The 13,598-nt window shown below is 38.5% G+C and overlaps 1 protein-coding gene across 5 annotated transcripts; it reads left to right on the top strand.

The window, feature by feature from the left end:
- Window positions 1-3,469: 3,469 nt before the first annotated feature.
- LOC112233962 (butyrophilin subfamily 1 member A1-like) lies at window positions 3,470-13,544 on the top strand. Of its 5 annotated transcripts, XM_024401920.2 has the most exons (13): window positions 3,482-3,580; window positions 7,077-7,230; window positions 7,569-7,648; window positions 8,097-8,435; window positions 8,581-8,868; window positions 9,234-9,332; window positions 9,479-9,598; window positions 9,798-9,824; window positions 10,013-10,048; window positions 10,156-10,203; window positions 10,299-10,325; window positions 11,852-11,878; window positions 12,164-13,544. In XM_024401920.2, exons 2-13 carry the CDS (start codon window positions 7,115-7,117, stop codon window positions 12,967-12,969), a joined length of 2,013 nt encoding a protein of 670 aa, XP_024257688.2. In that variant the 5' UTR covers window positions 3,482-3,580; window positions 7,077-7,114; the 3' UTR covers window positions 12,970-13,544. The 5 variants fall into 5 exon arrangements, with proteins under 5 accessions (XP_024257691.1, XP_024257688.2, XP_024257689.2 ...); XM_024401923.2 differs by lacking the exons at window positions 11,852-11,878; window positions 12,164-13,544 and adding an exon at window positions 10,697-11,845 and having other exon boundaries at window positions 3,470-3,580; XM_024401921.2 differs by lacking the exon at window positions 9,234-9,332.
- Window positions 13,545-13,598: the final 54 nt, after the last annotated feature.

Raw genomic sequence — 13,598 nt, 5'->3', positions numbered from 1 at the left:
CGTCAGCCAACATGATGAGTAGGCCTAACGAACAGCAAAAGCACTAGCCTATGTCAATCTACTATCCCCCATAGTGCAAAAGTCAACCTATTTTGTTCTATGCGATAAATAAATATTCCAAACATAGTCTGGGCCAATTGTGGGATGTGATAGATCCCAAATTAATACAACCACTAGCAATATGACTGACCCAACAGATCAGAACTTTTAGCTTAAAATGTTAGGCTATTAGGCTATTTCTTCACATAAGCGCAGCAATGCGCACATGGTAGTAGGCTATAATGGTAGTAGGCTATAATGGTAGTAGGCTATAATTAGCGGAAAACACTTATCAAAAGTGACCGCAAATACAATTATGCTTGTAATGCTGTTATTATAAAGGTGCATTTTTCTGGTGAAAATGATCTTACCCAAACTTTAAACTCACACGCTGCTTATGTATGTCTGTTAGGCTTTACACCCTGTGTAAAGCGGATTAATGTGCTTAGTTTTAAGAAGTTATTTGGCAACTTTAGGCTACATGAGGTGTGCAACTATGATTAGAAAAAGTCGCATAAAAAGTAATTGTTTCTTATGCTGGGCATCATTCACAAGGGATAAAATATAATCGGCTAATATTGTCACCCATCAGACTATTCTTGATTAAATCTTTACATATACTAAATAATATTTGTATGACATTAGTTTTGATTTAGAATGGACCATTATCATGCACCTGTATCAAAACAGGGGCAGCGGGACAAACATGTCATCTATGCTCTTAAATAGCAAATGGAGGATGCTTTTCCCATGGTTCATTTTCATTCCAGTCAGGTAGGCTATACTCCTGTTATAAATATAAGCAACGTGCTTAATAATATTCAGAAGGTGTTACAATGATGCTTGTACGAACTTGAACCCAGTCGCGGAGAAACACCGCAAGCAGAAGTAAGGGTAAATCCAGATCTTTACTAAAAGTCTTAACAGAAACAAGGGAACAGCACAAGAGCGCTAAAAATAAGATCAAAGCAAGGATCCAGGCCAACAGAGGAACCTAAATAGCCAGGCAACCAGGTGACCAGAGGGGGCAATCAAACCCAGGTGAAGCCAATAACAAACAATCAGGGTAACCTGGAAACTAGAAACAAGGTAAGGGTGCCCTCCAGCAGTAACCTAAGGAAACACACTCAATAAAACAGAAACAGAAAGTTGAGAAAAAATATAGTAGGCCTAGCCTATAGAAAGCTGATGTGATCCTCTTTTAATAGAGACCATCACTCTGTTGTGCAACATGAGCTCGCATGAAGTGTTTGATTAGATTCGATCGATTACATTTGCATTGATGTCAGCGTGATTAGATGGACAATAGAGTGCTTAGTACCAGGCAGTTAGCAAGTTTGGTGGCTACTAATTACCAGCAGAAAGCATCAGAACTTGGAGAAGCTTAATTAACGTGACTAAACGTTCACATGGAAGTTGACTGCCTTCATGACTTGTGACCGTTGGTGTTGCAGTAATACGGTCACGGCAAGGTTGGGTTGGGGTTAGTACAGTAACGTATGGTGAATTGTCAATTCAATCAGATAAGTATTTTGTCTTTTTACTTTGTTACACATTGATGAAAATATTTGAATCAATTACACAGATATATAACCAATGAGAGACTTTTTGTATGAAATGAAAACTCTAACTGGCATTGCAAAGCATAAGTGTATACATCCTGCACCCTCTGTGTAGGCCTGTATACTGTAGATTTTTGCTGACAGGCCTCTTATTCACACAGGAGCAAGTCAACAAACAATTTAACACCCACCCAAAACAGTTACCCTGGCCATCTCTGAAGTCACACATCAATTGCTGTTAACTCACAAAGCACTTTTGGGGCAAATTAGGTCATACACTGCACTGCTGAAGCTATATAAAGTCATGAATAAATCAGTATAGATATTGTGGCAGTTTCGGCACCAAGATCTTTGTAAGGCAGGGTTTACGCATACAATCACACACGACCAGTCCAAGTGACGGGTTAAACCAGTTTATTAATATCAGGCGTCGGCAGCGTTCTTGATATACAAAACTCAAAACAACCAGATGAAGCACTTTGTCACCAGTGGAAGGTCCTTCAATCTTGGTCTTTGGGGGTTCAATCCTTGTTGAAATCATATCTTAACTGACTTGCCTAGTTAAATAATGGTATATACAGTATATATATATATATTACTCAGACTCAGAAGTGACTTTTTAACAGTATGAGTAGCATGATGATTAACAGTCATTCGTTGTAATCTTGTTTTATCATATTTTGTAAACTTTTGTGTTTGAATGTGGAATTGAAACCACAACCCTGGTGCTACCTACTGAAACTAGAATCTAACATGTTTTTTTCAACAAGAATCAACCTCAGTGAGCTCATTTACACTGAACTACTTTACTGTAATGCCAAATATCAGGGTTAATGTGTAACTTAGTCTTTAGACTGAATCAGCCTCCAGAGGGAGCCTCTTGACCGTTCATTCTAGAATATGAGTATAGTATGTGATGTCTGGGATGCCAGACTACAATATGAATGTTAGTTGTGTTCTCGTGTGTGTCACTGAAATGCTGATACCATGTCATGGGTGCACAATTTCTGGCTTAGGCTGTACAGTCCAAGATGTATGTTGAATATGCATAGCAGGCTTCATAGTGAGCTGATTTCCCACAGTCAAAGTCTTGCGCTAAGAGCTAAGAAGATAATATTTGTGTAAACTCTACACAGTTGTGTTCTGTGTGTGTCACTAATTAGGTTGATACCCCATTTCATGGGTGCACGATCCATAGGTTAGGCTGTACGTTGCAATATGAATGTTCATTACTCAAGGGTAGTTCATGGAGCCATCTTCTTAGCCCTTTGACCTCCTCCTCCTCGCTCTTACTTATAAAGTACCTACATTACAGTGGCACTATGCAAAATAGTGTTTTGAAGATCTGTTTAGTCATGATTGGGGCGGCAGGGAGCCTAGTGGTTAGAGAGTTGGGCCAGTAACTGAAAGGTTGCTAGATCAAATCCCTGAGCTGACAAGGTAAAAATCTGTTGTTTTGCCCCTGAACAAGGCAGTTAACCCACTGTTCCTAGGCCATTGTTGTAAATAAGAATTTGTTCTTAACTGGCTTGCCTAGTTAAATAAATGAAAAATGACTGCTCATACCTTCACTCTTCATGCTCATACCTTCACTCTTCAGACTCCTCCAGAGGGAGCCTCTAAACCATATATTTGGAATTGAAGTTTTGCAAAAGTGAACTTAATATACAAGTTGGTGTTTATTATGGTCTATGCATAGTAAATAAAGGCATTCTAACTTTAAAACCCACCTGCTTGAACCTTAGTTTCTTCAAACCATTTCATACTTTTGTTGGATTCGATTTAACCTGTTGTTTTCTATGATTCCCCATTTCAGCTCAACGTTGGAAGCTCCAGACACATTGATTGCTCAAGGATATCCAAAGTCCATTGATGGTTAAACATTAATCATTGTAATAAAATGCTCTACGGAGAAAAGGAAAGAGTTTGACTGATTCTCAACAGACTCTCCATTTTAAACTTGCTGTGGCAGCGTTCAGGTAACAATTTCTATCCATTCATTTATAAATGCATATGATGAGTTTCATTCCATAACGCTATATATCCATTTTCAGAAATGTTGGTAAATTCACTTTTATTGTTTAAAAAATGTATGAAAGAGATTGATGTGGTGTGTTTTTTCACTATCTAATCATGGCATGGGGTTGTTCAATGACTGACATGTTTTTCTTTCAAATCTATCACTTAATGGTTTCCTTCCAGAGAGACAAAACATCATGTTATAAAAATGCTATGCAGTATCTGTCAAAAGATTGGACCCACCTAATTATTCAAGGGAGTGTGCAAAGCTGTCAAGGGTGGCTACTTTGAAGAATCTCAAATTTAAATATATTTAATTTGTTTAACACTTTTTTGGCTACTGCATGATTCCACATGTTTTTTCATGGTTTTGATGTCTTCACTGTTATTCTACAATGTAGAAAATAGAAAAATAAATAAAAACCCCTTGATTCAGTAGGTGTGTCCAAACTTTTGGCGGGTACTGTATGTCTGCCTCACTCTGCTAGGTTTTACAAAGTCAATTTGAACAAATAACAAAACATTTTATATGAACTGTACAAATGATACATTTGTGACATTATTTAAATAAAACTATTCAATACAGTAATATGATATCTGTACGGTATGTAAACCATTTACATTTAACATTTTATCCAGAGCAACTAACAGTAGGTGCATTCCTCTTAAAATAAATAGATGAGAACCTCATTTCACAGTTATATATATATATTTGATACAATCATTCCATTCCAGCTAAACAATGGATATACAGAATTCTGAAGAAAAAAAAGAAAATGAATCATACGCATCTAAAATCTATCAATAAAAAATCTAAGAACAGTAATATTTTACACACACATAAAGGTACCCATAAGATATAATTTCTGATGAAAATACACCACTTAGAAAAATGTGTAGATATAGAAATAATATATTTAGATATGCTAGTCTTGTCATCTGTTGCAACAGGACTTTTTAGACCCATTTTTGTATTCACCACATCCTTGTTTTGGTCTGTAATACATTTCTTCTTCTTTGGTGAGGATTAACACCGGTTGCCATCCAATATATGTTGCATTGCCACCACCAACTAGACTGGAGTATACAGTATATATTCATTATACTCTGTGATACAAAATGGGAACAGGAAAGAAACTACCATGCCAACTCACCCTACACTCATTAAAACCCCACAATCCTATTCCCCTATATAATCCTACACCAGGCCTACCGCCTGGGAGGACGGAACACTACCACTCAACACCCGCTGCAACGCTTCTGCAGTAAAACCTCGCAATCCCAAGTACTTCTCTGCAGCTGCCACCACAACCTCTACCTTCTATAACTAACGTTCCATTTCTGCAGTAGAGTTGATAACCATGGCTATGGATGCTAAGACTCCCACCTCACTGAAGCACATATTATTCCTATCACTCTCCATTGGCCTACTCACCGGAATCCTCTCAGTATCCCTCGCCCTGTACCCATCTTCCTCTACCATTGCCTCAGCATGACACCTTCTGTACTACTCTGACCCTGGCAACCTCAACCTGCCATTCTCTCACCAGACACATCCAACTGCCAGCATACCTATAACAACGTAATGGGTTCGGGACAAAAGCTTTCACGGGATAACTGACACATCCTAACTTAACTTTGTCGGGTAAAAACTCATCAGGACAGACAGTCTTCCCTGTCATCACGCTCTCCACCAGGTCTGCTTCGCACCAAACGTTGGGCAAAACATACACCAGGAATCTTCCATTTCAATTGCTCCTCAACACTTAATGCCACCCAGTTATAACTCCTTTCAATGGCACCCTGCTCTGGAGTTCTTGTCCCTAGGCGCTTGGTTCGGAGTGCCCACTCCCTCTGGACAAAAAGACCATCACGAGTCTACCACAGACGATGCAATCTCAACCACACTGCACACTGCCCTAACCCATCTGGACAAGAGGAATACCTATGTGAGAATGCTGTTCATCGACTACAGCTCGGCATTCAACACCATAGTACCCTCCAAGCTCGTCATCAAGCTCGAGACCCTGGGTCTCGACCCCGCCCTGTGCAACTGGGTACTGGACTTCCTGACGGGCCGCCCCCAGGTGGTGAGGGTAGGCAACAACATCTCCTCCCCGCTGATCCTCAACACTGGGGCCCCACAAGGGTGCGTTCTGAGCCCTCTCCTGTACTCCCTGTTCACCCACGACTGCGTGGCCATGCACGCCTCCAACTCAATCATCAAGTTTGCGGACGACACAACAGTGGTAGGCTTGATTACCAACAACGACGAGACGGCCTACAGGGAGGAGGTGAGGGCCCTCGGAGTGTGGTGTCAGGAAAATAACCTCACACTCAACGTCAACAAAACTAAGGAGATGATTGTGGACTTCAGGAAACAGCAGAGGGAACACCCCCATCCACATCGATGGAACAGTAGTGGAGAGGGTAGCAAGTTTTAAGTTCCTCGGCATACACATCACAGACAAACTGAATTGGTCCACTCACACAGACAGCATCGTGAGGAAGGCGCAGCAGCGCCTCTTCAACCTCAGGAGGCTGAAGAAATTCGGCTTGTCACCAAAAGCACTCACAAACTTCTACAGATGCACAATCGAGAGCATCCTGGCGGGCTGTATCACCGCCTGGTATGGCAACTGCACCGCCCTCAACCGTAAGGCTCTCCAGAGGGTAGTGAGGTCTGCACAACGCATCACCGGGGGCAAACTACCTGCCCTCCAGGACACCTACACCACCCGATGCTACAGGAAGGCCATAAAGATCATCAAGGACATCAACCACCCGAGCCACTGCCTGTTCACCCCGCTGCCATCCAGAAGGCGAGGTCAGTACAGGTGCATCAAAGCTGGGACCGAGAGACTGAAAAACAGCTTCTATCTCAAGGCCATCAGACTGTTAAACAGCCACCACTAACATCGAGTGGCTACTGCCAACACACTGTCAATGACACTGACTCTACTCCAGCCACTTTAATCATGGGAATTGATGGGAAATGATGTAAATATATCACTAGCCACTTTAAACAATGCTACCTTATATAATGTTACTTACCCTACATTGTTCATCTCATATGCATACGTTGATACTGTACTCTATATCATCGACTGCATCCTTATGTAATACATGTATCACTAGCCACTTTAACTATGCCACTTGGTTTACATACTTATCTCATATGTATATACTGTACTCGATATCATCTACTGTATCTTGCCTATGCTGCTCTGTACCATCACTCATTCATATATCCTTATGTACATATTCTTATCCCCTTACACTGTGTATGACAGTAGTTTTTTTTGGAATTGTTAGTTAGATTACTTGCTCGTTATTACTGCATTGTCGGAACTAGAAGCACAAGCATTTCGCTACACTCGCATTAACATCTGCTAACCATGTGTATGTGACAAATAAAATTTGATTTGATTTGATTTGATTTGATTTTACCTCAAGTTACTTTCATTGACTCTCCACCCAACCTGACACCACACATGGATCCGCCAGAAGGCAAGGATCCATTCTCTCCAAAGAGCTCATTCCAACTCATCCTCATCATCATTGGGACGAGGCTCAACCTCGACCATCTTCACCACACCTGCCACCGCAGGTAATTCATCGTCAGTCTTGACAGATTCATTTTCGTCCTCCACCCAAGTGTTGTGATTTATCCAACGTCCTCACTTTGACTTCGGCATATTTCCTTCTTCCTCAGTTCCCTTTCTGCCGTCAGAATAAATTGCTTTTTTGTGAGAAATCAAATGTATATGAATTGCTGTGTTTTCACACATGGATGTCAATGCACAATTAATTTTAAATATCCTCCCTGAAAATGTGTGATACCAACTAAGTTCATGGTATCATGTGATTTTTTAAAATCTTAATATTTGTTTTTGTAGATTAATGAACTCTGCGTTTAACGGGACCTGGATTTATGTTCCCTGTCAGGTGCATCATGGGACCTTTGATTCAGCAAGTCTGTTTGTTAACATTCCTCATCCTCTTTAATGCCTGTTCATCTGTTGCAGGTAATTACAATTACAAGTAATATTTTGTCCATGTTAACATTTACCTACACCTACAACTTAAGTATAATAAACGTATGTTTGAGATTGACTGCATTGCGGATCTAAAAATCACCTTGCATCTTAAAAAACAACAAAATATTATTATATGTACGGTAGATCAATCAGATTTTCCTTGTGTAGCACAATGCCTTACAAATTCTTGAATCGCTCAAACATGTGTGTCATGTTGTATTCAGCACGGCTTTCTATTAAGTAGGTTTATAGATTTGTAAAACAATGTAGATGTCTATTTCTTTGGTATTAGTGGTATATACAGTAGTATGATGTACACTTTTGTTGAAACTTTGTGTAAATGTCTTGATACATGTGCAAATGTCTTGATATGAGCCGCTCTTATGTTTGTGTCCTTCAGACTGATATTGCAACACTTTCTCCTCTCTCCCTCCAGATAAGCAGCTTGTTGTCCCTCCTGACCCTGTAGTTACCTCTGCTGGTCATGATGTCATCCTTCCCTGTCACCTGTCTCCTCAAACCAGTGCTGTTAACATGGATATCAGGTGGTTTAAGGAAGGAGAATTCGCTAGCCCCCTGTACCTGTATGATGGTGGAAAGGTAACAGAGGGGAAAGGCTATGAGGGTAGAGTGAGTGTGTTCACTCAGGAGTTGGAGAAAGGCAATATATCACTGCTGCTGAATAATGTCATGGCTTCTGAAAGGGGAATCTACAAATGCCATGCCAGCTACATGGACTGGATTCAGGAACTGCCTGTTGTGCTACAGGTTAAACGTACGTAAATATGAACTTACTCAGTAAGAAGATCATTTTAATCAATTCCTGTCTAGTGCAGAATCATCAAAGCAGATCAACAGAATGTAGAGTATTTTAGATTTTACAATAGGGTAAAACTATTCTTTCACCTGTTTCTTTACAGAGCAGGGCAGTGTCCCCAGGATCTCCATGAGGAAGCACCACAGAGTGTTCATCCAGCTCAGCTGTAGCTCAGAGAACTGGTACCCAGAGCCTGACATGTTGTGGACAGACAGCAGTGGGAAGGAGATCACCTCAGCAGAGACAGAGAGACCCAAACAGAAGGAGGGGGGCGTCCTGTACTCCATCACCAGTCACATGAGAATAGGGATGGACCAACTGGAGGGGGTCACATGTGTGGTGATTTCACAGTACCAGGGAACCAAGATGGAGTCTAAACTGCAGATGACTGGTGAGTTTAGGGACTGGAATATACTGTGGACCAGGAATAGACAACTGGCAGCCCCCCTTGTGTTGGACCAACTTGACCACCTCCAAAAAAATCTCAATTTACTGTTTAGAGATAGAATAATAAAATACTGGAGGGGAAATGTATAAACTTGGTTGTGCATCAGCAGTCACTCAATTATCCCATGTCATCTATTTTATTATTTATTGATAAATTAGTCTAGTAACCAGCTATCTAAAATTGTAGTAAGCATAGTTGAATTATTGATTGGCGTTGGGCCTATTGATCATAAAAAACTGCAAACATTTGCCTCCACCTGATGGCAAAATGATCAGTTCTGTTTCTTTGTGGCCCCCCCCTCATCACAGTTGCACATCCCTGCTGTAGACCAATGCCCTTAACAAGTGGTCCAGGGTCCAGGGGATGTTTGTTCATCATGTTAGTAATGTGTAAAGTTCAGACTCAAGGTACGGCTTATATAAGACAAAGATTAGGTTGGAGTGTGATTAGGTAACATTTGGAAAAATGTGGAATGTTGAACCTTATATAATTTGCAGCACTAATGTATTGCAATGGTAATCAAATCTAATCTTTAACCCTGCTTGTGTTACAGAGGAATTCTACATGAGCAGTCTGCCTGACAGGGTGTATATCTCTGCATTTATGATTCCTGTGTTTTTGGGACTGCTGTGTATCACTGCATCTGTGCTCTCCTTAATCCATCAGAGAAGAGGTCGGGTTCACTTGTTGTTTAAATATGATATCAGGTTATAATTATAGATCACCACGTTTATTAGTAGGTTCTATGATTCAACATTGTTGTAGGCCATTTCAGATGTTATTGGAATTAAATTCCATATACTTTCATTACTGCATGCAATACTGTTGTGCAAGTACTTTGTGCAATGATGATTTTATATTTTCACCTCCAGTTGTTCGAGAAAAACTGAAGCCTTTGGGTAAGAACCGATACTGGAAGATGCATTAACTGAGTTTTGTAACACTTTTGAAAACACTAACATCTCAAGTTTCATTCTTTATAAATAAATAAAATGAAATTGTCAACAAGGAATTAAAATATCAAGTAATATGCTGTATATAGAACTCATTTACAAATATATATGATTTTTTATTTTTTTTACAATAGACGATATGAATACAAAATTAAAAGCTATGGATCAAGGTATGGAATATTTATCTTCAATATATACAATATTTCCTTAAAATGAATAATTTAAAACTGTTTTAATTCAATCCAAAATAACAACTTTCCTCCACTGTATATTACAGAGGTCATCAAAAAGACAGAGGAACTCACTTATAAGGATAAGTTAATGGGTACGTATTATGTGTTTTACAATTGATGGACCATTATTTATTTCACAAGTATTAAAAGTGAATTGATACAGAAACATGATTTTGTATTTCCACAGGAATTACTGAAACAATCCCAGACTCTGGTAACTATCGGCTACTTTCACATTAATGCTGCACAAACTTCAAGTGATTTGTCATCTAAGCATATAATCCATGCAGTTTATTTTTCATATATACAGTGTGGTACTGAATTATTGACACCCTTGATAAAGATGAGCAACAATGACTGGATAAAATAAATCATTCAAATACTGAGCTATTTTGTATGTTCAAATAAATTGGAAATTATATTATTTTATACTAATACAATTGCTCAGAGAAAGAGATTTTGTTTAAGAACTACTCTTTTTTTCAAAAAGGTAGATGTCAAAATTATTTACACTCCTTTTTGTTTCAATACCTAAACCTTGCGGAGATTATGACACTGAGACTATTTCTAAAATGTTTTTTTTAGTTGGAAAACACATTGGGAGGGATCTCCATACAGAAACCTTCCAGATATTTGATATCGTTCGTCTGGACTTCCCTCTTCAATTCAAACCATGGGTTTTCAATGGGTTTCAAGTCCGGAGACTGACATTGTCGTGTGCTTGGGTTCATTGTCTTGCTGAAAGGTCCACTTGCGGCCGAGTGTCAGCCTTCTGGCAGAGGCAACCAGGTTTCTGGCTAAAATGTCCTGGTTCTTGATAAATTTCATGATGCCGTTGCACCTTAACAAGGGCCCCAGGACCATTGGAACAAAATAACCCCATAACATCAATGATCCACCATATGTTACAGTAGTTATGGGGTTATTTTCTGTTCATGAATTCTCATTTCGTCACCAAACCCACCACAGGTGTGCGTGGCCATGTAGCTCTATTTTTATGTAATCTGAACAATGCACTGGTTCCAATCCAAATGTCAATGTAGTTTAGAAAACTTCAGGCTTTTACAATTCATGGATGAAAATCGAGCTCTTTGGCCACATGTACCAGTGGTGAGTTTGGTGTCGAAATGAGAATGCGTGAGCAGAAAATATTACTTCTTAGCGGGGTCTGCAATTATTGACACCCTTGATAGCGATGAGCAATAAAAACTGTATACAACACAACTCAGTATTTGACATTTTTATAGAATGTTTAAAAAAAAAACAGAAATTATATTATTTTATACAGATACTATTTCTCAGGGAATATATTTTTTGAAAAAGTAATTATTATTATTTATTATATAGCATGTCTTGGGGGTAATGTTCTCACCCATCATTATTCATGATTGTATCAGGATTATCTGTAATCCTGGTAGCATCCACATTAATGTAGAAGTGTATTGAAGCACAATGTATTCTTATAAAAGTGACTCCAAAATGTTTCAATTCATTTTTTAGTATTCATTTCTATTGGGCACAAAATGATCTGAAACACAACCAAAACTACGTTTTTAGAAATATTTTCTATTCTTATTTACAATAAAAGTGTATCCACAATGACTGTCATAACCTCATTGTCATTATATCATTTCAAATCCAAAGGGTTGGATTACAGAGCTAAAACAACCAAAAATGTGTCACTGTCCCAATACTTTTGTATATATACTTACATCAATTCCTTTTGTTTTCCCTTCTTAGTTTGGAGCTTGATGGTTGATCATGCAGGTAATTATGAACACTTTTATAATTCATATGTGTCATGAAGTTTGATGCTAATATAATGTGCAGGCACACACATCTATATTATTTTATGTTTCAATTTGATATATGATCACATTTCCTACCACAAATAAGATTATATTGTATTGTTTTTTCAATAATCATGTTAATTCATTATGGAACAAATATAACATTTTGAAATATACTAATGTTATTGGATTCATATTTTGTGTGAATTGTATCGGAATTCTTTTTAACATTGAAAAAAAAATAACACAAAAATATTTTCAGTGGATGTGACTTTCGATCCTGACACTGCACATCTCAGACTATCTTTATTTGATGATAACAAATCTCTCAAATTTGGAGAATTAAACGAAAAAAAGGATTGTGAGAATTTCAAAGAAAAAGGCAAAGGAAGCGGCAGCATGAAGTTTAAAGAAGAAAACAAAGAAGAAGACACAGAGCGTTTTGGAGGAAAACCTACAGAAAATAGTAGGTTAAATGTTTCAGGAAAAGACAAAGACAAGAAAACTGGAATATTTAACAGGATGATGAAAAAAGGACAAAACAACAAAGGTACTCTGAAGGTTGAGGAAGTAGGCAAAGAAGAGGCCACTGAGAATTTAGAAGAAAAATGCAAAGGAACTAAAATTAGGTTTAATCAAAATACGTGTGTCTTGGGAAAGGAAGGATATGACAAAGGTACACATTACTGGGAGGTTGACCTGGGGAAGAAGAGCCAGTGGAGTGTTGGGATCGCTCAGGAAACAGAGAAGAGAGACAACATCCAAATGTATCCAGATACTGGCTTCTGGAGCATATGTTACAAAGATGGAGAACTGAAAACAGTTGAACCGTCTTCCACTTTCCTTCCCATTGAACTGACACCTGAGAAGCTGGGAGTTTTCATGGACTATGAAGGGGGACAGATAACATTTTTCAACGTGGAGAAGAAATGCCACATACACTCCTTCTGTGGCAAGTTTACTAAGAAACTCTATCCATTCTTTGGTCCTTTGATTGATTGTAAAGAGGAACTCAAAATCTCACCTGTGGTAAAAAGAGACAAACCCTCAACCTCCAAGAACTGTTAGTGTAAATAATGGAAGATGACAAAGTCAGTGAAAACAGAAAGGTATTTAGAACCCAAAGTATATTATAGACACTTAAATTTAAGATGAAAATGTAAATCCTAAAATGTTGTTTAGCATGAAAAGTTAAAGCCGGTGCGCCTGGTACCTTCTACCATACCCCGTTCAAATACACCTCAGTCTTTTGTCTTGCCCATTCACCATCTGAATGGAACACGTACACAATCCATGTCTTAATCGTTTTAGGAAGAAGGATTTTTAAGCATTGTCTCCCACTTTCATCTAAACTGGTATAACAGGTGACATCAATAAGGGATTATAGCTTCACCTGGATTCACCTGGTCAGTCTATGTCATGGAAAGAGCAGGTGTTCTTAATGTTTTGTACACTGTGTTAATCTATTTAAATGTAAAGTCGCAGTTGTTTTAATTACAATATGTATGACAATATAGAATAATTGACTCACTCACTGTAATTACGTGTAATATTCTGTTTAAAAGCTTTTCACTCACATTTTTACAAAATCTGTAAAAATGTAAACAGTTTTGTGACAATAAAAAAAGGCATTTTAATAAAAATGTGTCATGAAAAGTACTTGTATGTTAGCGGATATTGGGTTAAAGGCCCAAAGG

The sequence above is a fragment of the Oncorhynchus tshawytscha genome, linkage group LG10, assembly GCF_018296145.1.
Source record: "Oncorhynchus tshawytscha isolate Ot180627B linkage group LG10, Otsh_v2.0, whole genome shotgun sequence".
NCBI lineage: Eukaryota > Metazoa > Chordata > Actinopteri > Salmoniformes > Salmonidae > Oncorhynchus > Oncorhynchus tshawytscha.
Note: the sequence above shows the minus strand (reverse complement) of the source record. Positions and strands in the feature narration are given on the sequence as shown.